Source organism: Galeopterus variegatus, unplaced genomic scaffold, assembly GCF_000696425.1.
Source record: "Galeopterus variegatus unplaced genomic scaffold, G_variegatus-3.0.2 Scaffold926, whole genome shotgun sequence".
Taxonomy (NCBI): Eukaryota; Metazoa; Chordata; class Mammalia; order Dermoptera; family Cynocephalidae; genus Galeopterus; species Galeopterus variegatus.
The window spans coordinates 164,866-188,240 of record NW_007727037.1 but is presented as its reverse complement, the minus strand read 5'-3'; the positions used below and the strand labels follow the sequence as shown (position 1 = coordinate 188,240).

The following is a 23,375-nucleotide window of genomic DNA, read 5'->3' as shown; positions in this document are numbered from 1 at the left end:
TCCAGCTAGCCTTGTGGGACCCAAATGCCCCCCAACTCCCAGTGATGCTTTGGCTCAAGCACCTTCCAGACCCAGATTCATTCAAAGCAGTTGGGATGAGCTGGTTCCCTAGACTACTGGTGGCCTCCATAGTAGGTGGTCATGAGAGTGCTTCTTCCTCTAATTCCCAACTCTTATTCTCCTCTCCCGTTTACTTAGGGATTCTGGAAGTTGCTAGCAGCTAGGGTAAGATGTAGCCCACCTTGGTGGGAGTGGGAGAACAGCAGGATCTTGAAACCTGGCTCTATGGTGTATTTATACAGACTGCTGCTTCAGGATCCTCAAAGCCAGCCTCAGCAACTAACTGCCTTGATAATGGGATCCATTGCAGTGCTGTTTCTTGCCTTTTTAAGGTTTGGGAGACAGATTAGATGCCTGAGCTGGGTCCAATAGGAGAAATACCTTAGGAGAGAGCAAGAAGTTCAGCCTGCTGTATGTCCCTCGGGCACCTCATTAGAGGTGAGGAACAGCCTCAGCAGCTGTGATTTGCTCAAGGTCTTGGTAGGTTCGCCGTAGGTCCACTGCTCTTCGCACAGTTCAGAGCTGTGGGCTGATAACCACAGCACGAGCTGCTTAACCGATGTGGTAGGACCCTCTATCCCATTATGGACCCTGTCTCTCAGCCTCCCAACGCCCTTACTCTCTCCCTGACGAGTGCCTGCACACGGCGGAGTCAGGAGAAACCACTGTACCAGTCTGGGGGTCAGCAGCACTTTCCCCCTCCAGAGTCTTCCTGCCACCACGGTAGGTTCCGTCGCACTGCCTTGAAGGAGGCCGGTGGCTCTGGTGCCTCGTGAGGACACTCCACGCAGCCCACCACTGCGGTGGGGGTGAGACTGGCCCATCGGGCCCGCAGCGATCTGTTTGCGGCCTCGTGGAGCCCGGAAGGTACTGGAAGGGGCAGAGCCCCCAATCGGGGCTAAGCAGCGGTGGCGGAACACCTGTTTTGTGGGAGGACCGGGGACAGAGGGAGAGAGTAACGGCCCTGGGGAGCTTGGGAGCCCAGGCACAGCCCTGGGCTCCGTGGGTCAAAGAATTGTGAGCTGCTCCTTCTCCGCCTTCATTCGCCGGGTAATTACGGGGTTAAGGGTGCAGCCGCGCGGGTCTCTGCTTCCCGGTGAAGGAGCACACAGCCGGCCCGCGACCACCTGAAAGGAAGGAACCCGCTGTCAAGGAGCGGGCTGGAGACGCCGTCCGGCGCCGGCCTTTGTGGCTGCTCATGAATATTCACGATTCTCTGAGCCAATCAACGCCTGAACATCTCGGAGCCCGCCAATCGGCTTAGCGCATGCAGATAAGCCTCTAGATGGGCGGCCTCCTAAAAGGGGCGGGGACTTGACAGTCTAGAGACGGAACGCCGAGTCGAAGGAGCCTGGTTTCCCGAGGAGTGTGCCTGCGCGATTGGCCGACGTGACGTCATTTCCGGTCGGATTGGCGGAAGTTGCTTCCGAGCGCATTGGGATTTGAAGAAGTGAGTTCCGGTGGTGGCAGAAGTGGCTGCATTTGGTCGGTACCGGAGAGTCGCGATGGCAGCGGTGGATTCGGATGTCGAATCGCTGCCGCGTGGGGGTTTCCGCTGCTGCCTCTGCCACGTTACTACAGCCAACCGTAAGCGGTGGCTAGTGAGGGGGGTGATTGCGAGCTTGTCTTGGTCCTAGCGAAAGTTAGGATCATAGTTCCTGTGAAGTGGGTTGGTAGGGTCGCTCACCTCCTAGTATACGAAACGTCCACGACGAAAGTTTCATTATTTTACTTCCTCTTTAATCATCATCATTGGACCTCTGCTCTGTGCCTGGCTCTCTGCTGCGCTGTAGGGTGGGGGGTTCAGAGATGAAGGAGCTCGCCATTTAGAGATTGAGACAGTTTTAGTGCTGTATAGATACAGTTGGAGAGCTGTGGAGTCACAGAGAAGGCAGTAATTAAGTCAGGGAAGCCAATGGAATACCTGTCCAAGGGTGGGGACGGGTGAAACGAAGTGGCACGAATGTTTGGAGCATAAAGTACCAGTGAGGAAGAGGCAGGGGTGCGTTTGGAAAAGTAGACAAGGTCCTTGTATGACAGTGCAAGGGGCTTGAGAAGTCTGGAATCATGATGTTCCCTAAACAGAGTCTTCTTTCATTCTTTTCTCTGTGAATGGCACTATAGCTATTTGTCCAGTAGGGCAAGCCAGAAACCTAGGAGTCTTCTTTGGCCCTACATATACTGACATCAAGCAGCTGACTCACAATAAAAATAATAATGGCAGCTAATTTTTCCACATTTAGCATGTATAATATTCTGCCAAGTGCTATATGTGAATAATACCTATGTGGTAGGTACTCTTATCTCCATTTTATATCTTTTTTTTTTTTTAAAGATGACCGGTAAGGGGATCTTAACCCTTGACTTGGTGTTGTCAGCACCACGCTCTCCCAAGTGAGCCACAGGCCGGCCCTATATGGGATCCGAACCCGTGGCCTTGGTGTTATCAGCACCGCACTCTCCCGAGTGAGCCACGGGCCTGCCCCCCATTTTATATCTGAGGAAACTGATGTACAGAGAGGTTAAGTAACTTGACCAAGATCTCACACAGCTTGACAGAGCTGGGATTTGAACTTGGGCAGTGTGATTTCAGATCCTGCCCTTGCAGTCACTATTCCATACCCAGAAATGATCCATGAGGAATAGTCCAGGGTCCTGATTTATTTAGTTTTTCTACATATGACCTGGATAAGTTACCTGTTAATTTCTTTACAATTTGCAGGTGTTGCTCTATGTGGAGCATATAGATGGTTTAAGAAGTACTTATAGTGTAACTAGTTCTCCTGGGAACCATTTACAGAACGCACTGTATAGACAAATAGACAAGAAAGGAAGGTGAAAGGAGCCAGGACTTTGTTTATTCAAAGGTTACACTTTGTGGCTTGGAAGGATCAGGAGGATTTAGATATTCAGAGAGCAAAGGCAGGGGGCAGATACACTGAAGAGTGATGTGGATGTTTTTGTCTCACACTTATTTTTGCAGGACCCAGCCTCAATGCCCACTTGGGAGGCCGGAAACACCGGCGCCTGGTAGAGTTACGTGCTGCCAGAAAGGCCCAGGGACTTCGAAGTGTGTTTGTCAGTGGCTTTCCCAGAGATATGGATTCTGCTCAGCTCTTTCAGTACTTCCAGGCATTTGGACCTGTGGCCAGTATTGTCATGGACAAAGACAAGGTAGAGTGAGTGAATGGCTCTGGGTATGAAAAAAAAAGTGTCAGGTGTGCTGCGTACCAAAAGAGACAAGAGAGAGAAACAGCCTGTTTTGGTTGGTTCATAATGTGGCTTGTCTTTGGTGGACACCACAGTGGTTGGGCTAGTCTAGCTTTTTGAGTTTTTCACACCTCTCCCATCTCCTTGGATTTTATCAGTTCATCAGAGTTAGTCACTGGGGAACTTGTTTGTCATTTATTTATTCAGTGAATCTTTTATTCACCGCATGTTTAACTTTTTACTAGGCACTATACTTAGGGCTGCATTCTGAGTAGTGAATGGGATAGACTTGGTTCCTGCTTGCACAGAGCTCACAGTCTTGAGGAGAAAGTAGACAATGATATGAGTGATTATAGTGAAAGTTGGTGCCTAAAGAACATACCATTGGAGTATCAAACCCACAAGAAACTGGCTGATAAACGATTTGGCAGTTTATTAATTTATACTGAGAGATACTGAGGTTATTTGGTCAGAACACCCTGTCCTCTGGACAGTGCTAGACAAACATGCTCATTCTTTGTGGTCTTTTTGTTTTGCTTCCATGCACACCTTTTGTTAGTGTCCCTTTAGTTTCCTGGAAAAAGTTCACCGTTGTGGCGTTGTTCTTTGGTTGTATCGTGGGTCATATTGCACTCTGGTTTTATAGGCCAGATCCCAAATATCCTTAGCAGCCCAGGTCCTTTTAGGGTGGAGTAGGGTCTGTTTTTTTAGGGAGTGCCTTCAGCAACCGAACTACAAATGGCTTAACCAAAGGAGTTTAACTTTTCTCACATAACAAGAAGTCCAGACCTGGGCAGTCCAGGTTTTGCTGTTTTCCTGCTCAGTCATCATTTGCATGTGGCTCTCGCTTTATAATTGTGATACTGCTGCTTCCACACCTTTAGGCAAGAGGAAGGGGCAGGTTGGAGGGCAGAGTATAAAAGGCTGGTGCCAGTTGAGTCTGACTACACTCCTACCTCTTTTTTCTTATGAGGAAAATATTTTTTCCAGAGGCCTCTTTAGTAGACTTCTACTTGTGTCTCATTGGCTAGAACTTTATCACATGGTTACCTCTAGCTATAGGCAAGCCTGGGAAATTGTGTGGTTCTTTTTTTTTTAATAAAAAAATGACTGATAAGGGGATCTTAACCCTTGACTTGGTGTTGTCAGCACCATGCTCTTCCAAGTGAGCTAACTGGCCATCCCTATATAGGATCCAAACCTGTGGCCTTGGTGTTATCAGCACCACACTCTCCCAAGTGAGCCACGGGCCAGCCCCAGAAATTTAGTGTTTTTAATCAGGCACTTTGCCTCTCTGAACAAAATCAGGGTGCTATTCGTAAGGAAGAAAGGGAAAATGTATATTGGGTGTGCAATTGGCAGTGTCTGTCTTCTTCAGCAAGCTCACCATCCCTATTTTTGTTATATTTATTTCAATTGCAAAGAATGATCTTTTCCTGAACTTAAACCTCAGTTTTCTTTTTTTTTTGGTCCTTTTTTTTTTTTTGAGACCGGCCGCACCGCGCTCAGCCAGTGAGCGCTGTGAGCACACCGGTCATCCCTATATAGGATCCGAACCCGCGGCGGGAGCGCTGCTGTGAACCGCTCTTCCGATCTCCACCTGGGCCAGAATAGTCCCAAGGGGCAGGAAAGTTAAGTCTCTGCAGACACCCCATTTTATTTTTTTGTCCTTTTTTTGAGACCGGCCGCACCGCGCTCAGCCAGTGAGCGCTGTGAGCACACCGGTCATCCCTATATAGGATCCGAACCCGCGGCGGGAGCGCTGCTGCACTCCCAGCGCCGCACTCTCCCGAGTGCGCCACAGGCTCGGCCCTAAACCTCAGTTTTCTGAGGCTTCTAATTATTATAACATTAATGATTAAAATTTTTGTAGAGTAATTACTATGCAGCACTTGTGTACCATGTACTTTACATATACTATCTCATTTAATCTCTACAACATTTCCTCAAGGGAAATTGTCAATGGTAAGTTAGAGATTTGGGAGCTTGATACCCTAGTTGGGAGGCAGTTACAAGTTACTTAACCTCTCTGAGTTTCAGTTTTTTAATTTGTTTTTTTCTCTCCATTTTTTAATTTGTAAAATGGAAATAATAGTATATATCTTGTAGGAATCTTATGAGCCTTAGAAATAGTTTATGTGAACTGTTTGGCTTGTAATTAGCCCTCAACAGGTGGTAGCTCTAGCTAGGGATGGTGTAATTGACGAGAAAATTGGTCGGGACACAGGCTTTTGAATCTGCTAATCTTGCCCTCCCTGATGCCTTCTGTGAGGTTTCTTGAGAGAAATATGTGCACAAAGACAAGGACAGGCAAAGGGACACCTAATTTCTAGCTGGGGCTTTGGTTGTAAACTTGGTGTTAAACTGCAGTCTGGAGAGCTGTGTGATTCCTCAAAGTCAGAAAAAGACTGCCCCAGGCAGGTACGAGTAGCAGCTTTTGTCCTTGGCTTCACTTTGGTTTTTTGTTCTATTTGGCATAAGGGTAGAAGTAAGGGTAGGTAGGGTATTCCCCTTTCTTTAAAAATTGAGATATGGTTTGCATATCGTAAAAGTCACACTTTAAAAGTATACAATTCAGTGGTTGTTAGTTCTTCACAGGGTACTGCAACCACCACTACTATATTTCCAGAATGTCTTTAACACTCCATCTGTGATTCAGGCCTGTGTGCTGGTGAGGCCATTCCCCCCTTGAATTAATTTTTGTATATGGTGTGAGGTAAGGGTCCAGAATCATTCTTTTGCATGTGTCTATCCAGTTGTCTCAGCACCATTTGTTGACAAGACTGTTCTTTCCCCATTGAATGGGCTTGGCATCCTTGTTGAAAATCAGTTGACCATAGATGTATGGGTTTACTTTTGGGTCTCAATTCCATTCCCTCCATCTGCATTTCTGTGTCTATGCCACTACTATACTGTCTTGATGACTGTAGAAGGTACCTTTTTATAAACAGGATGAGGCTCCAGCTTTACCACTCGGGAGGATATAAAAGAATATGGACTTTTGCCCTAAAGCAGTCATGTTTTTCCTGCTCCTGCTAATGTTTTACCTTTAAAAAAATATGGCCCAGTGAATATCATTAAACCCAACCAAATCATAGTACCACACCTGTCATATTGCTGTTATTCCTAGGTGGTAAGTTCCTTGAAAGGATTTATATGTTTATGTTTATGCCCAGCACACTGTTCATTACATGGATTTTTTTTTTTTTTTTTTTTTTTGTGGCTAGTTGGTATGGGGATCTGAATCCTTGACCTTTGTGTTACAACACTGCATGCTAACCAACTGAACTAACTGACCAGTCCTCATGGACTCTTAATAAATGTTAAAAGAATTGAGTTAAACCAGGAAAAGTTAGGGGGTGGGTCATAGTGTAACCTGTGAGATCACATCATTGGGAAGAGTAGGGGACAATAAAATAGGTAAAAAGAGATTTTCAGAGTCAGACTGGGGTGAGAGTAAAATATATGGGATAGGAGTGAGGGAAAGAATTGCTTTTCTAACTATGTTCCCTGTTATAAGAACAGCAAGCAAATATTCCCAATTTATAGGACAGTCCCATTTCAAAGATTGTTGTTCACTATCAGACCATGTGCTTGGACTTTTGGTTCTAAAGCCATCATCCCTGCCCATTGTGGTTTTCCAGGGACTCTTTGCCATTGTGGAGATGGTGGATGTGGGTGCTCAGGAGGCTGTCTTGTCACAGTCCGAGCACAGCCTGGGAGGACATCGTCTGCGTGTCCGGCCACGAGAGCAGAAGGATTTCCAGAGCCCGGCCTCCAAATCCCCCAAAGGAGCAACCCATGACAGTCACCAGCTGGCTAGAGCACTTGCTGAGGCCGCAGATGTGGGGGCACAAATGGTAAAGCTCGTAGGGCTGAGGGAGTTGTCCGAGGCTGAGCGGCAGCTTCGGAGCCTTGTGGTGGCCCTGATGCAGGAGGTCTTCACAGAGTTTTTCCCTGGTAAGTCACCTCCCCTACTATGTCTGAGCCCTCCCTTCCTTCGCTGCCCCGTGACTGCATCCCCAGCCCTCCGTCAGCTGGAAGTGTTTGGTTCCTCTGTCTTCTTTGTACCCCGTTATGTTCTTCCACCCCCTGCTCCTCCCTCATGTCTCTTGACATTTATTCTCTGCTTGGCACCCAGGCTGTGTGGTCCATCCTTTTGGCTCTTCCATAAACAGCTTTGATGTCCATGGCTGTGATCTTGACCTCTTCTTGGATCTGGGTGACTTGGAAGAGCCCCAGGTGAGTGACCAGGGAGGCAGCTGAGAAGTAAGAATGGTCATGTGATTGTGGGCAAGTACTCTCCCTCTTTCTGCCTCAGTTCCTTATCTGTAAAATGGGGATAATAGGACCTACTTGAAACAGTTATTGTAATTGGAGAGATGTCAAGATGGATGGGTTAGACAGGGTGAAAATAAGTTGACATGGGATAGATGGCAATTGTAATGAGAAAAAAACATTTCAAAAGGCTGTTTACAATATCTTATTTAGGAAATAAAGTATGTAAAAAGATATACAATAAGGTAATTTTCGGGTTATGTTTTTGCTTATCTGTATTTTCTTTTTTTTTTTTTTAAAAGATGACCGGTAAGGGGATCTTAACCCTTGACTTGGTGTTGTCAGCACCACGCTCAGCCAGTGAGCGAACCGGCCATCCCTATGTGGGATCCGAACCTGGGGCCTTGGTGTTATCAGCACCACACTCTCCCGAGTGAGCCACGGGCCGGCCCAACTTATCTGTATTTTCTAACATCTAACGTACAGATTCTGTTTTGGAATAGGAATGGGTTATTATTATTTTTAAACAGATTTTTTTTCTTTTCTTTCTTTTTTTTTTTAAAAGATGACCGGTAAGGGGATCTTAACCCTTGACTTGGTGTTGTCAGTACCATGCTCTCCCAAGTGAGCCACGGGCCGGTGCTAAACAGATTTTTTTGAATTTTTTTTTTTGAATTTTTTTAAGGACCCGAACCCGGGGCCTTGGTGTTATCAGCACCGCACTCTCCTTAGTGAGCCACGGGCTGGCCCTGTTTTTTTGAATTTTAAAAAATTTAAAATTTTTTTGGCAGCTGGCTGGTATGGGAAGCCAATAAACAGGTTTTATTTTTCAGAGCAGTTTTACGTTCACAGCAAAACTGAGCAGAAAGTAGAGTTCCCATATATTTCCTGCCCTGACAAAATGGTTTTTTGTTTTGTTTTGTTTTGTTTTTGGTGGCTGACTGGTACAAGGAACCAAACCTTTGACCTTGGTGTTATAACAGGGGTTATTTTTTTTAAAAAGTCTTTTTTATTCTTTTTCTTTCTCTACACACACACACACACACACACACTTTCTGAATCCTTTGAGAGAAGGTTGCACACATCATGCCACTTTACCCCTTAATACTGCAATGTCTGTTTCCTAAGAACAAAGTTTCAAGTTGAGGAAATGTTACAGTTGTAAAACTTTACAAGACTTTAATCTACAGTCCAGGTGTGTGAGTGTGTGAGTGTGTGTGTGAGTGTGTGTGTGAGTTAAAAAAAAAAAATCTACAGTCCATACTCTAATTTTGTCAGCTGTCCTGACAATGGACTGTCATTGGAATAGTCTGGAATAGCTTTTTTTTTTTTTTCAAAAGATGACCGGTAAGGGGATCTTAACCCTTGACTTGGTGTTGTCAGCACCACGCTCAGCCAGCGAGCAAACCAGCCATCCCTATATAGGATCCGAACCCGTGGCCTTGGTGTTATCAGCACCGCACTCTACCAAGTGAGCCACGGGCCGGCCTTGGAATAGCTTTAATCTGGAATAGCTCCTCTACCTTTGTCTTTCATGACAGTGATATTCTTGCAGAATGTAGACCATTTATTTTATGGAATTAAAAGGTTATTTTAATTTAAATAAAGGCTTGCTGTGAGGATTAAATGAGTTAATATATGTAAAGTCCTTAGAAAAGGGCCTGGCAGCTAATAAACAGGAAGTAATAGACATCTTGGGGACAGGGATGATTCCTGGTTAGGGGATGCAGGAGAGGCAGTCACTCAGCTCATTTCTGTCCACAGCCAGCCCCAAAGCCTCCAGAGTCTCCATCCTTGGACTCGGCCCTTGCTTCCCCACTGGATCCTCAAGCCCTGGCCTGCACCCCAGCCTCCCCTCCAGACTCACAGCCTCCAGCTTCTCCCCAAGATTCTGAAGCCCTGGACTTTGAAACCCCTTCCTCCTCCCTGGCGCCCCGGACTCCAGACTCTGCTTTGGCCTCTGAGACCCCTGCTTCTCCCCAGTCCTTGCCTCCAGCCTCACCACTGCAGGAGGACAGGAGAGAGGGGGATATGGGGAAGGCCCTGGAACTAGCGGAAGCCCTAAAGGGGGAGAAGAGAGAAGGGGTAGCAATGCTGGAGCTGGTGGGATCCATTCTCCGGGGCTGTGTTCCCGGGGTGTACCGAGTCCAAACTGTGCCCTCGGCCCGGCGCCCCGTGGTCAAGTTCTGCCATCGGCCTTCGGGTCTCCACGGTGATATCTCCCTCAGTAACCGGTACCTTTGTTTGGGGGTGGGAGTTGGGGAAGGCTAGCTGAGAATTATGGAGTGGGCGAAGAGGGAGTCCTGGCTTGGGAGCTCCTACACCTGTTGAGTCTTGAATTTGTCCTTGTCTGGTCCTATCCCTCTTTCTGCCATATATCTTGTCATGTCTGACTTCTATTTCAATGTTTAAGAAGTGTGTTCCTTGGAATACTATTTTTAAGGGATGTAGAAAAGAGTTCTGTGCTTGAATAAATTTGGAAAATGCTAGGTTAAACGCAAACAGGTTTCCCCTGTCCCCTGCTTCTTCCCTCACTTTCTCCTTTCCTCCCTTTCTCCCTACCTTTCTGTCTTTGTTTCTTTGCATATTAAAGGCTCTGAGCAGTCTTATAACAACATGCTCTGCGAAATGTCCAAGATGGGTATATAGGATGTAGTGTTCCCCAGACTCGTTTGACTTTCTTTTGCACACCCTCTCACAAGAGCGGTGTTTCAGCAACACTTTGGGAAGGCCTCTCTTGGCCTTATTTCAGCTGGTCCAGTTGTACAAGTCTGGAATGAGAACTGGGGGTGATAGGTTCCCAGGGTTTCCAGGCCCTAACACCTTTGTTTCCCCTTTGTCCCAGGCTGGCCCTGCATAACTCCCGTTTCCTGAGTCTCTGCTCAGAGCTGGATGGACGAGTCCGGCCCCTCGTGTACACCCTCCGCTGCTGGGCTCAAGGTCGGGGGCTGTCAGGTGAGAATGAATCAGGATAGACCTGGGGCTGAGCTGGGGTCAGGACAAAGGCAGGGATTCAGGGAGAGCAGGGAGGTAGGAACAGGAGCCTGGGTTGAGAAAGCTACCAAGCGGATTGGAAGCACCTCTGATCTAATTGAAATTATTGATTATTTACGCAGGGAGTGGCCCTCTTCTCAATAACTATGCCCTGACCTTGCTGGTGATCTATTTCCTTCAGACCAGGGACCCTCCTGTGTTGCCCACTGTGTCTCAGCTCACCCAGAAAGCAGGTACTGCAGCCTAGCCTCCACCCCTGCTGTCTCCTCAGCTTCATCTCCTCCTCCTCTTCACACCGAGACACACTGAGCTACCCCGGGAATGAGTCCTCACCTACCCCCCCCTTCCTGCTTCCAGGCTGACCTTCACTCACCTTTATTTTCATAGATGAGGGGGAACAGGTGGAAGTTGATGGCTGGGACTGCAGTTTCCCCAGGGACGCCTCGAGACTGGAACCCAGCACTAATGTGGAGACCCTCAGTGAGTTTGGAGAGCCTGGTAGAGGACTAGTAATGATGTTAATAACAGCAGTCAGAAACATACATCACACTTACCGTGCCAGGCATGGTTCTCACAGCAACCCTGTGGGATAGTTAATACTGTTATTGTCATTTTACAGAGGAAGAAACCATGCCTTGGAGCAATTAAGTGGCATGCCCCAGGTTATACTACTAGCCAGGGGCAGGAGCAGCATCTGGAGAAGGGTGTTGCTGGGGTGTGGGTAGAGAGACTTGCCCTCTTGTTTGTAGGGGTCAGAGAAGCCTGGCTTCTTGGTGCTCTTCTGAGTCCCTCAGAGGGGAAAAAGAATGTCCTGTTAAGAAAATGGCTCTGGTGCAGGACCTGTCCCAGTGTCAGTTCCCATCTCTAAGTGACCCCATCTTCTTTCTCCTCTAGGTTCCTTGCTAGCCCAGTTCTTCTCCTGCATCTCTTGCTGGGATCTTCGTGGCTCATTGCTGTCCCTGCGGGAGGGTCAGGCACTTCCTGTGGTAGGGGGTCTGCCCTCTCGTCTCTGGGATGGTCTGCGCCTCGGTCCCATGAATCTCCAGGATCCTTTTGACCTGAGTCACAATGTCGCAGCCAATGTGACCAGCCGGGTAGCTGGGCGGTTACAGAACTGCTGCCGAGCAGCTGCCAATTACTGCCGAAGCCTCCAGTATCAGCACCGTTCCTCCCGGGGTCGGGACTGGGGGCTGCTCCCCCTTCTGCAGCCCAGCTCCCCGAGTTTCCTGCTGTCTGCTACACCCATCCCCTTACCCCTTGCTCCAGGTCTATCCTTCACCCAGCTCACAGCTGCTCTGGTCCAGGTGTTAAGGGAAGCACTGGGGTGCCATATAGAACAGGGAACCAAGAGACCGCGATCAGGAGGAGCAACTGAGGAGTCTCCTCAGGGAGGGACAAGCAAAAGATTGAAACTAGATGGAGAGAAAAAGAGTTGTGAGGAGGGGAAAGAGGAAAAGCAGGGATGTGTGGGGGACCACTGTGAAGATGGGGTGGAAGAAATGGTTATAGAGCCTGGAGAGACGGTGCAGGACTATGCCATGCCGAACTCTGGACAGCCAGGGGAACTGCCCCTGACAACTGGAAAGCACCTAGCCACTGGAGAAGAAGGGCAGCCACAGCATGCAGTGCTGGCAGAGCAGGGGCCCAAGGGACCTGAGGCAGCCCGAGAAAGGTCTCAGGGTGAGACAGGGAAGGGGGTATTGCTCTCCTCCTCAGTGAGCCTGCGCTGTGCCTTGTGGCACCGAGTGTGGCAGGGGCGGCGGCGCGCCCGAAGACGCTTGCAGCAGCAAACCAAGGAAAGAGGTGGAGGCGGTGCTGGCACAGGAGCAGAGTGGCTGGCGACTGAAGCTCGGGTAACCCAGGAGCTGATAGGACTGAGCAGTGGGGAACAGAGGCCAGAAACTGAATCCCTCCTCACCTTTGTGGCTTCTGCCTCCCAGGCTGCCCAGAGTCTCACTGTGACCCCACTCCAGGATTCCCAAGGCCTATTCCCTGATCTCTATCACTTCTTACAGGTTTTTCTCCCTCAAGCACTTCGAAATCTCCTCAAGTGAAGACATGGACCCTAAAGGGTAATAAAGCTGCTAGTTTAATACAAATACTCTCTAGTTTCCTTTAATTTCCACCTGATGATAATCTTCATTCCACCCAGTACTTCCTTTTTCCTCTCTCCCCTCCCCCAGACCTTAACGCAGCTTCTCAGACCTGCCTTGTCTGACCACCCTAGAATGGTCTCTCCTGTTCCTGTCCACATCTGCAGTCTACTCCTTCCTACAGCTTGTCACAACTTGCAGGGAGTGCCTAGGACAGTAGCGCGCCTGGCACCTGGCTCGCACTGAGTTCCTGAATGACGGAGGGGTGGGTGGGTTAAGCAGTACTTGTGAGACAAGAACCAAGTTCACCTCCACATTTATCCTGCTGGCCCAGGTGAGTGGCGACAGGGTTGGAGATTTGAGTTCAGGGTTCTTCATTCCCTCCTTTAACAGTTAGGAGAGTTCATCCTGTTCTTAAATTGGGTAAGAGATTTTCAGACCTGAACAAGGGTAAAAAGCAACCCATCAGAATTGCATTGTCTTAGGTTGTCGGCCCCTGACAAGAGGTAGAAGGAACACGGTCCCGACGCTCCTGTGTTGCGGCCTGAGGTCCCGTGCCATTTCTTCTCGCAGAAACAGCACCCCAGAGCTGCCAGTGGTTTAATGTAAGCAAACGTCACTTTTGCAGAGGGTTTCAGGTTTGGGCCCCTGTTAGGTACACATCTCTCTCTAGAAAACAACCGGGCCGGGAACAGAAGGGACTTAGCAAACTGCCACCTCCACGCAGCAGCTGTTTCTCACAGTCACCACGTGAGGGGCATGGCAGAACCTACCATCAGGTCACTTGGCCCTGGGCGGGCCGCAGGCAGGAGGACGCCTCCGGGAGCCCAAGCGCGCAGGGCCTGCAGCTGTGCCACGTAGCGGCGAAGGCGCGGCCTGTCCCTGCGGTTCTCACACTTGCCCCCCTTCCGCGCCGTCTACCTCCGCGTCGGGGCTCTGATTGGCCGGCTACACCGGGGGAGGGCGGTCAAGAGCGCCAGTGAGCAGGCGCGAGTTTCCCGCGCCGGCCAGCAGGCCCCACCCCCTCCCTTTCACAATCCAGCACCAGGGGATACCGGGCTGTCGTGCGTGTGCCTTCTATGCCGTCCTCGCTTTCCGGCTGCTGTTTCTCCACAGCTCTCCCCTTCCCCCCTCTTCTCTCCCTGGCGGCTTACTTTGCGGCAGCGCCGAGAACCCCCCCCCCTTTCTCTGCGGAATCACCATGGCGGCTGGGGTAAGTTTGCCGGCTCGGTGATGCGGGTCACCGTATCCACCGCCATCCTCTACCCGAACGCGGCCAGTCGGCGCCAGAGACGTTCTGGGACCGAGTGGGGAGTGGATCCAGGGTCTACAAATCGTACTGTTGAAGAACAAGGTTCCTAGGACCTGGAAGGGGAACTGAGGCTGGGGTTCTCGGAGGCCAGAGGTGGGAGGGTCTGGGGCAGAGGAGAAAAGAGACGCCGGGTCTGAGCCATGTGGAACCTGAAAAAGAGGTTCAGCTTCACTGTCGCTTTGAGACGTGGGATCCGGGCGGGTTGACGGAACTTTTGCAACCGTTTTGTGGGTCAGCAGCGGGGACAGGGTGAAGAGGTGGGTCTTTGTGGGCTAGTACGGCTGGCATGGGTAGGGATAGTCTCCGAAGGAGATTTAGGGGCGAGAGGAATCTCTCGGTACGGTGAAGTCAGCCCAGTAGGACAGCACTGGCCGGGTTAACTAAAGAAGGCAGCACCACGGCCACTCGCTGCGGGACAGGACCGGAGGGATGCTATGCGCGACAAGGGAAGACAGGCTTATTAGAAGACTTGATTTAGGAAGAGGACATGCCATTCGGTATCTCCGTGGCTGTTCTGAGGGGAAATTGGAAATCTCTTGGTCGACAAACAGGCAGACATTCAGTAACCATCAGTGAAGAGCTCTGGGCAGGGAGAGGTGTATTTGTAGGAAGATGGAGTCTGATGGCGCTAGAAGTTCTGGACTTCTTGGAGAGATATACTAGAGGGGAAGGGAATGCTTCTAGAGTTGTCCTTAGGGAAGGTCAGATCTGTCAACAGGCTTTATTTAGCAGTTGGTGTGGAGGTCTGGTCTGTTCTTGGTATTTCAGAGGACTCTGGTTACACATGACGGGTACTAAAGAACTTGCTTCAACAGAGTTGAACAGATTGGGATTACTCAGGAAAGTCATCCTGGGATGCAGCATTTAGTACTGGGACCCTTTTACTAACACTAATATTTTTCCTTTCTTTCTCACATAGACCCTGTACACATACCCTGAAAACTGGAGAGCCTTCAAGGCCCTCATTGCTGCTCAGTACAGTGGGGCTCAGGTCCGCGTACTCTCCGCACCACCCCACTTCCACTTTGGCCAAACCAACCGCACCCCTGAATTTCTCCGCAAATTTCCTGCTGGCAAGGTGAGTGGGGACATGGAGAGGGGACTTTGGTTCTGAGAATCCGAGGAACCTTAGGACTCTATCACTCTGGAGATGACTTCTATCTTTAAAAGGGACCTTCCCATGTTATTTTCTTTCACATTTCAGTGATTTAAAAAAAACTTATGTTGAGGTAATTGTACATTTACGTGTAGTTGTAAAAAGTAAAAAATAATACAGCATAATTCAGTGACTTTATGAAATTCACAGGCTGCTTTGTGGGAAAGAGGATGAATTTTGACCAGGTATTTTCAGTGCAGCTGTATCAAGTATCTATTATGAGGAGGATTCTTACCCCAAGGGGCTTACAAGAATAGGTAAATAACCATGCTAAGAGTAGAGGAGATCAAGTGCTATGGGGGTCCCACCCTAATACTTTCAGTAATACAAACATTGATGTAAGACTTGGTTTCTGGCTTTCTGCTTATTTGGTTGAAGGATTTTATGCAAATATCCCAAATACCTAAATCTTGGATTTCTTAGTTCAGGTATTGTGAGTTCAGATTGCAAGGTATACCAAGTTGTTGAAGTATTTTTAGTTCCTGAGTTTCAGATAGTATCAAGTTTGGATAGCAAGGGTTGTCAGCCTTATATAAACACTTTTTCTAAAACAGTTCGGTTCCTGAGATTGGCTAGTGAAAAATTACTGTGTGTTTTACTTTACCTTTTTCTTGCTTTTTCCCCAGGTTCCAGCATTTGAGGGTGATGATGGATTTTGTGTGTTTGAGAGCAATGCAATTGCCTACTATGGTAATTTTCAGGGATATATGGGAATGGGAGGATCTGGAGGTGAGGGGGGGTGTAGGAGAGGATGAGACTGAGCTGGAGTGGACTAGGAGAAATTCTCAGGGACCTGGACTGGTGTTGGCATGACCCCAAAGTTCTGACCTTTGTGTTGTGTCTGCAGTGAGCAATGAGGAGCTGCGGGGAAGTACTCCAGAGGCAGCAGCCCAGGTGGTGCAGTGGGTGAGCTTTGCTGATAGTGACATAGTGCCCCCAGCCAGTACTTGGGTGTTCCCCACCTTGGGCATCATGCACCACAACAAACAGGTGAGCCTTGGAACTTGGGGAGAATCCAGGGTCAGGGATGGCATCAGTTCCTGAGTGTTGGGGAGTAAGAAGTAAAATAGGTTGAGAAAAGGAAATGCCAAGAATATGTGGGCAATGAGAAAATGTAATCTTGGGGTATAAGTTTGGAGCAGTGGGTGGATGATGGTATCTGGGTTCTTTGTCAGATCCAGTGGAGGTGGTGTCTGTTATGAGTGGTTAGAGGAAAGAAATCTGCTAGTAGGGGAATGGTTAGACTAGAAGACCTCTAAGGTTCCTTCTGAAATCTAAAGATAAATGGTTACCATCAATACAGTGGGAAATGAAGCCAGGCTGACTATGAAGAAGTTTAACATTGAGAGCTTCATTTGTGATACATTTGGAATGATCCTAGAACCTGACTCCATTGAAAAGAGGGTAGGGGCAAGCCAGGATTGAGTAAGTGAAATAGCTTCTTTAGTTCTATTAGTAGGAGGGGGGTGAGGGAGAGGGATTGGTACCCACTGATAAATTTGATTATTTTAAATCAATAGGCCACTGAGAATGCAAAGGAGGAAGTGAGGCGAATTCTGGGGTTGCTGGACGCTCACTTGAAGACGAGGACTTTTCTGGTGGGCGAGCGAGTGACGCTGGCTGACATCACAGTTGTCTGCACCCTATTGTGGCTCTATAAACAGGTTAGGTTTATGAAAAATCTGTTTGGGAGGGGTAGGTGGGGATTAGAAGCAAAGTGACAAGTGTTCAGGTTCTGCTGAGGACTTGGATAACAGCTAGTCTGTTGTAGGAATCCCCGTTGGAACTGCAGGATTTAGTACCATGACTCTGCTTTCACTTCTCAGAAGTTGGGTGCTGTTGCCCTTAGTTTTTGTTTGGCAGCTAAGATATTTAGTTTGTTCCCATATTTCTCAGGAAGCCTGGTTGTGCTTAGCTGTGAAGACACAGATGAGGGTAGCTTCAGCATCAGGATCTTTTTTTTTTTTTTTTTTTTTTCATAAAGATGACCGGTAAGGGGATCTTAACCTTTGACTTGGTGTTGTCAGCACCACGCTCAGCCAGTGAGCGAACCGGCCATCCCTATGTGGGATCCGAACCCGTGGCCTTGGTGTTATCAGCACCGCACTCTCCCGAGTGAGCCACGGGGCCGGCCCAAGCATCAGGATCTTTTGGAGGCAGATGTAAGTTCAAGACTTGGCTTCTTTATTTACTAATGTAGGCAGAAGTGGGTGTGTGTATGTATTTAGTCTCATTTTTTTTCCTCCTCTGATCTATAAAATGAGGGTAGAAATAATCACTGGTTTCCAGACAGCAGCTCTTGGACCCATGCTGGTCCAGAATAGTAATATGATAATAGCAAAGAAAATAGTCAGACTCTGTGCCAAGGGCCTCATGGGGATCGTCTCAGTGAGTCTACACCTGTTGTATGAGTGAGGAAAAATGTAACCTGCCCAAGGGCATGCAGCTAGTAAGTGGTGGAGTGGAACTTGAACCCAAGTACTGCAGAACCAGCACTCCTGACTGCTATGTTCTGTCTTCATGACAGGATTTTTTCCCTTTCTGATCTTGGCAAAATGAAAAATGACAAAAGTGAATTTTTCATGAATCTTAAGTTTAATTTAAAGGACTTTTCATTATTCTAAATTGGCTGTACTTTTCTGCCATTGAATGTTCTTTACTTTCTGAAGTTTGATGATTGTGTGTGTGTGTATATGTATAGTATAGTACAGTCAGTGTAAATAATAGGTATCTGTAGTGTTTTCAGTCACCTTGTTTGGCGAAGTAAGTACTTGATAGCCCTCCCTTGTTTCCAACTTTTTTTTTTTTTTTGCATTTTATTAACCTGTGAAATTTGAAAGATTGAAAACAATAGACATGAAGTGGTTTTATAAAGGAGCAAGACATTCAGTATTATTCCTACTATGTAGATGTGTAGTAAACGGAGGATGGACTCAAGCATCCATTAAATTGGACTGGACTGCAAAAAAAAAAAAAAAAAAGAAATGGGAAGTAGATTAATAGGGGCAGATGATGATGTGCAGAGTTTCTGTCTGTGGGATTTGAGAAGAAGCTGAGCCCTGGAGCTTAGGTGGAGAAAGGAAAGGGACTCTCAGTCTGTGGCTTGAAATTCTTCAGGGCCTTTTCCTCCACTGACTTTGTTTCCACCCTTCCATCCTGGCAGGTCCTGGAGCCTTCTTTCCGCCAGGCCTTCCCCAATACCAACCGCTGGTTCCTCACCTGCATTAACCAGCCCCAGTTCCGGGCTATCTTGGGGGAGGTGAAACTGTGTGAGAAGATGGCCCAGTTTGATGGTAAGTCGGAGGAGATAGAGAAGCATGTGGCCAGGGTCAGGGCTTGGTTTGCTCCATGTCAGTCCCTCAGTTTCCTGTCTAATGTTTGGGGTATGTGGACCCGCAGAATGTAGAGTATCACATGTAATAACTGATACTTTGTTAAATTCGTTTTGTACGTACACATACTCTCATTTGTTACATAGAGTTTGCGCTTACAGAGTTGCAACGTAGCATATGTTTGTTGCTGAGGACTGTGTCCTTGCTCAGGACACACAGTAAACTGGTAGCAGGGCAGTCTGGAACCTAGTTTCCTTAGTTGTCTCATCCATCAGTTTTCCTCTGTTAGCCTGCTTGCTGCTTGGTTTTGGAGGGATGTGGAAAGAGGCAGGACATTCACTTTCCTCCATTCCTTTGCACCAGCTAAAAAGTTTGCCGAGAGCCAGCCTAAAAAGGACACCCCACGGAAAGAGAAGGGCTCACGGGAAGAGAAGCAGAAGCCCCAAGCTGAGCGGAAAGAGGAGAAAAAGGCAGCTGCCCCTGCTCCTGAGGAAGAGATGGATGAATGTGAGCAGGCCCTGGCTGCTGAGCCCAAGGCTAAGGACCCCTTTGCTCACCTGCCCAAGAGGTAAGGATATTGGAGGGTGGGGGGCATGAGACCCAAGAAGACCTGTTCTCATCTCTGTATGCCTCTTTCACACGAACATAGGGCCAGAATTTTAGATTGTCTGTACAAAGCTCAAAGATATATTTTAATTGCAAATAAAGCAACTTCCTGAGCTTATTGGCAAGAATTGGCCAAATTTTGAAAGTAGAAAGCAAGTACCAAATGCATCTAGTATTTGGGAAGATTGGAACTCTGTTTCTAGTAAAGAAAGAGGCAGGTACAGAATTTGGTGTGGAGGTAAATTGGTCTTGAGCATGCTTATTAAGAGCGATTGAGGTCTCAGAACTAACACAGTGAAGAAGGCAGGAGGAAGGGGCAGGGGCCTCACTGCTCATCCCTGCAAGGCTGGCTTTTCCTGGGCAGTGCAACATCATAGCGGGATCCTTTGATTTTTTTTTTTCTTTTTTTCTTTTTGATGAATCAGACTGCAAAAATTGCTCACTAAGGGAAAGAATGATGTTCGTGTCTACATAGCATCTGTCTAGTTTACTGTTTGCAAAGTTGGGGGAGTTGAACCCCTGAGGAGAAAAGGAAGTAGGTGGATGGGGGTGGTCGTCTATATCCTCTTCAGTAAATATAGGAGTTCTTGGGAAAAAGCATATAATACAAGGGAGATCTGGTGTGAAAAAAGTGGGACACTCAGTGCTTTTGCTCAGCTCTCTGCCGTCAAGTCTTTCTTCAGTCACTGCCCTAAGTCATTTTATTGGGAGTTCAAGCAAATGAGAAAAATATTTTCTTTGGTTATTTTGCTTTGTAACTCCTCTTTGTCTCCACTTTCCCACCCACTCGCTTTGCTATTCCCAAAGCCATTCATCCTTTCACTCCTTGGTCTCTTAGGGTTCACATTTGAGCTCCCCCGTTGTGTAGTGGTTTTGATAGGGGGTAAACCAGCACTGGTGATGGAAATGATAGCTGTGCAGAGTGTTGTAAATTACAAATTTCACACCAATGAACAAGAGTGCCTTGGAGTGTAACTAAAGGTTCTTAGTCCCCGATAGTTTGTACAAGACTAAGCATATTTCAGATGCAGCTCTCTATTTATTTTTATTATTATTATTTTTTTAAAGATGACCGGTAGGGGGATCTTAACCCTTGACTTCGTGTTGTCAGCACCACACTCTCCCAAGTGAGCCACGGGCCGGCCCTCAGATGTAGCTCTTTAAAGATGTATTTCTTTTGAACTAAAGTGATTTACCTTGAGCTTTGCATAGGGTCAGGTCAAGAGTGAGCAGAAGTTTTGGTGTTTATAAATAAGCTGTCATAACTAACCCAAATTACATATGCTGTTGTAACACAGACACTGTTAATTATTAGCAGGAATTTTTTTTTTTTTTTTTTGGCTGCTGGCCGCTATGGGGATCTGAACCCTTGACCTTGGTGTCACCAGCACCATGCTGTCCCAAGTCAGAAACTGTTAATTAATTGTCACGTATAGTAAGTAGGTCTGTACTCTGGGCAGAAAATAAATTGGGCAGTAAACTTAAAATCTTTAATGAGCTTTGCATTTTCTTGTATGTTTTTGGGAATGTTTATTAATGCCTATTTGTTGCATTACTGTCATGTTCTACTGGGCTGCCAAAAATGCTTTCTCCCAGGATTTTTATTTATTTATTTATTTTTTAAAAGATGACCGGTAAGGGGATCTTAACCCTTGACTTGGTGTTGTCAGCACCACGTTCAGCCAGCGAGCAAACCGGCCATCCCTATGTGGGATCCGAACCCGGGGCCTTGGTGTTATCAGCACCACACTCTCCCGAGTGAGCCACGGGCTGGCCCCTCCCAGGATTTTTAACCACAAAGGTGATGCCGTCAAAGACCAAGACTCATTTGTCCAGGGTTTAGTTATAGTCCTTTTAAGACCTTCAAGCCAAACTTGTTGCAGGAGCCTGTGGTCACTTGGGAAAAAAGTTGACACATGGTTGTGAATAACAAAGGAAAGTGTGTGGGCTGGCAAGTTAGCTCAGTTGTTTAGAGTGCAGCCTTGTAGCATCAAGGTCAAGGGTTCAGATCCCCGTACTGGCCAGCTGCCAGAAAAATAAAAAAATAAAGGAGAGTATGAAAAAATCCCCAGTCCCACTTTTTGGGTAGTTCAGGTTTTAAGGCTTCTCACGTGGTCTCTGGTGTGCATTTGGAAAGGAACCTGGGACCTAGGGTTAATGGAGAGATTCTCTGCTTTGCTGCAGTGTAACCTTGGAGTCACGCTACTTAACCTTATCTTTAAAGGGAGGTTAAGGGTAAATGTAACTCATGGGTTTGTTATAAGGATTGAGTGAAATAATGATACTCATTGTGGCAATATTTATGCCAATGAATAATTGAACCAATTAAACATTCAGTTTAACATTTAGGGTTTAATAATTTAGGGCACAGTCATAATGTTTGCAAATAATTCTTTGGCCAGTATAGGGATCCGAATCCTTGACCTCTGTGTTACAAGGCTGCGTTCTAACTGAGCTACCCGGCCAGCCCTTGCAAAAAATTCTTAATAGTATGTTTCAGTATTAAAGTGTAAGGCACAAAACTGCATATGTCATGTCTGCATCTTTGGAAAAGGGCCAGAAGAAAATATAGTCATGAGTTGCTTAAAGACGAAGGTACCTTCTGAGAAGTGTGGTGTTAGGCGATTTTGTTGTGTGAATATCAGAGTGTACTTATACAAACCTAGGTGGTATAGCCTGTTACACACCTAGCCTATAATGGTATGTATAGACTGTCGTTCCAACCACAGTCTTATGTGAGTTGCATTGTTGACCAAAACCTTGTTAATGCAGCACGTGACTATATATAAAATATTAATTATCCTGTTTACTGGCATAGGTGATTTTCTTCAGTCAGCATGTATTTTTATAATTGGAAAGAAAGAAGATAGAACCCCAACCATGGAGGGAGTGACCTCTCCTACACTGATGCTGGCATTCTTGGCTCAGTGCCAGATTGCTTCTAAGATAACCTGAACCTAAGGGGTTTTCTGCATCTGGACTTGTTTCTGGGCATTGAGGGACTAAAGACATGGGTGTGAGATTTGGGGTGGAGGCTTGTTATAGCTCATGTAACTAGAAGAGGCCTGGAGAGTGGAGACTTGGGTGAGTCAGTGATTGAACGTGGCTCATGGAAAACAGTGCAGGGAGGTGCTGGACAGGAAAAAAGAGAAGTCCTCTGTCTCCACCTGGGGGCAGCATTAGCCATGCCCTTCCTGGGCCAAGTCTCACTGGGCCCCCTTTGGGCGTCACCCTCAACGTGCCTAGCGTACTTATGCAGGGAAGTGTCCTAGGCCCCTTTTCATACCCCTTCAGTCTCTTTCCTCATAAGGTTATACACATCTGCCAGTGCCCTAACTGCTTCCTTTAAACCAGGAAATTTTAAGTAAACCACCTCAGCTTCTCTTACCTTGGCAACCCTTTGTTGTCTGAGTAGGACCTTCTCCTTATTGACCTTATGTTTTCTCCCTTCTTTCAGTACCTTTGTGTTGGATGAATTTAAGCGCAAGTACTCCAATGAAGACACACTCTCTGTGGCGCTGCCATATTTTTGGGAACACTTTGAAAAGGATGGCTGGTCCCTGTGGTACTCTGAGTACCGCTTCCCTGAAGAGCTCACCCAGACTTTTATGAGTTGCAACCTCATCACTGGTGAGAAGAGGGTGGGTCTGGGAAGAGGAAGGAGAACAAGGTAGCGGGTGCTGGATTCCAAAGGCTGAATGTTCTCCTTTGCCCTTTCAGGAATGTTCCAGCGACTGGACAAGCTGAGGAAGAATGCCTTTGCCAGTGTCATCCTCTTTGGAACCAACAATAGCAGCTCCATATCTGGAGTCTGGGTCTTCCGAGGCCAGGAGCTTGCCTTTCCGGTGAGGAAGGTGGAGGGGGAGGAGTCTCTTAGGGTGGGGCAAGGATACGGGAAGCACAGTGTTTCATGCCTGGGCTGATGGGCATTCAGGAGAGTTCAAGAATGTATACAGGAAGGAGCTATCATGTTCACAGGAATTCTGGGATCTGATGACATGTGTCTGAGCTGGAAGTAACACAGGTGTGAGACAGTGGGTATGAGACAGTGTCCGATAACCTGACCACATACTTCTTTGCTGGCTTTTTATCCTCAGCTGAGTCCAGATTGGCAGGTGGACTACGAGTCATATACATGGCGGAAACTGGATCCTGGCAGCGAGGAGACCCAGACGCTGGTTCGAGAATACTTTTCCTGGGAGGGGGCCTTCCAGCACGTGGGCAAAGCCTTCAATCAGGGCAAGATCTTCAAATGAACATCTCTTGCCGTTGCCTAGCTGCCTGCACCTGCCCTTCAGGGAGATGGGGGTCATTAAAGGAAACTGAACATCGAA

The 23,375-nt window shown here is 47.5% G+C and overlaps 2 protein-coding genes across 2 annotated transcripts; both read left to right on the top strand.

Moving 5' to 3' along the window:
• The first annotated feature begins 1,414 nt into the window (after positions 1 to 1,414).
• On the top strand, positions 1,415 to 12,643 carry TUT1 (terminal uridylyl transferase 1, U6 snRNA-specific). The gene is made up of 9 exons (XM_008573481.1): positions 1,415 to 1,647; positions 3,044 to 3,234; positions 6,915 to 7,230; positions 7,412 to 7,512; positions 9,313 to 9,782; positions 10,394 to 10,503; positions 10,665 to 10,775; positions 10,930 to 11,022; positions 11,437 to 12,643. Exons 1-9 carry the CDS (start codon positions 1,566 to 1,568, stop codon positions 12,594 to 12,596), a joined length of 2,634 nt encoding a protein of 877 aa, XP_008571703.1. The 5' UTR covers positions 1,415 to 1,565; the 3' UTR covers positions 12,597 to 12,643.
• A 1,027-nt stretch (positions 12,644 to 13,670) lies between these two features.
• EEF1G (eukaryotic translation elongation factor 1 gamma) lies at positions 13,671 to 23,375 on the top strand. Its single transcript, XM_008573479.1, has 10 exons — positions 13,671 to 13,848; positions 14,867 to 15,025; positions 15,730 to 15,793; positions 15,951 to 16,093; positions 16,624 to 16,767; positions 18,267 to 18,396; positions 18,799 to 19,003; positions 22,499 to 22,671; positions 22,762 to 22,886; positions 23,139 to 23,375. Exons 1-10 carry the CDS (start codon positions 13,837 to 13,839, stop codon positions 23,295 to 23,297), a joined length of 1,314 nt encoding a protein of 437 aa, XP_008571701.1. The 5' UTR covers positions 13,671 to 13,836; the 3' UTR covers positions 23,298 to 23,375.

Coding starts and splice junctions, on each gene's coding strand:
- TUT1 (XM_008573481.1), top strand. CDS start 1,566: ATGGCAGCGGTGGATTCGGATGTCGAATCGCTGCCGCGTGGGGGTTTC. Junction 7,231..7,411: donor CTTCACAGAGTTTTTCCCTG/GTAAGTCACCTC, acceptor CTTGGCACCCAG/GCTGTGTGGTCCATCCTTTT. Junction 10,776..10,929: donor TCAGCTCACCCAGAAAGCAG/GTACTGCAGCCT, acceptor TTATTTTCATAG/ATGAGGGGGAACAGGTGGAA.
- EEF1G (XM_008573479.1), top strand. Junction 15,026..15,729: donor GCAAATTTCCTGCTGGCAAG/GTGAGTGGGGAC, acceptor CTTTTTCCCCAG/GTTCCAGCATTTGAGGGTGA. Junction 22,672..22,761: donor GAGTTGCAACCTCATCACTG/GTGAGAAGAGGG, acceptor TTGCCCTTTCAG/GAATGTTCCAGCGACTGGAC.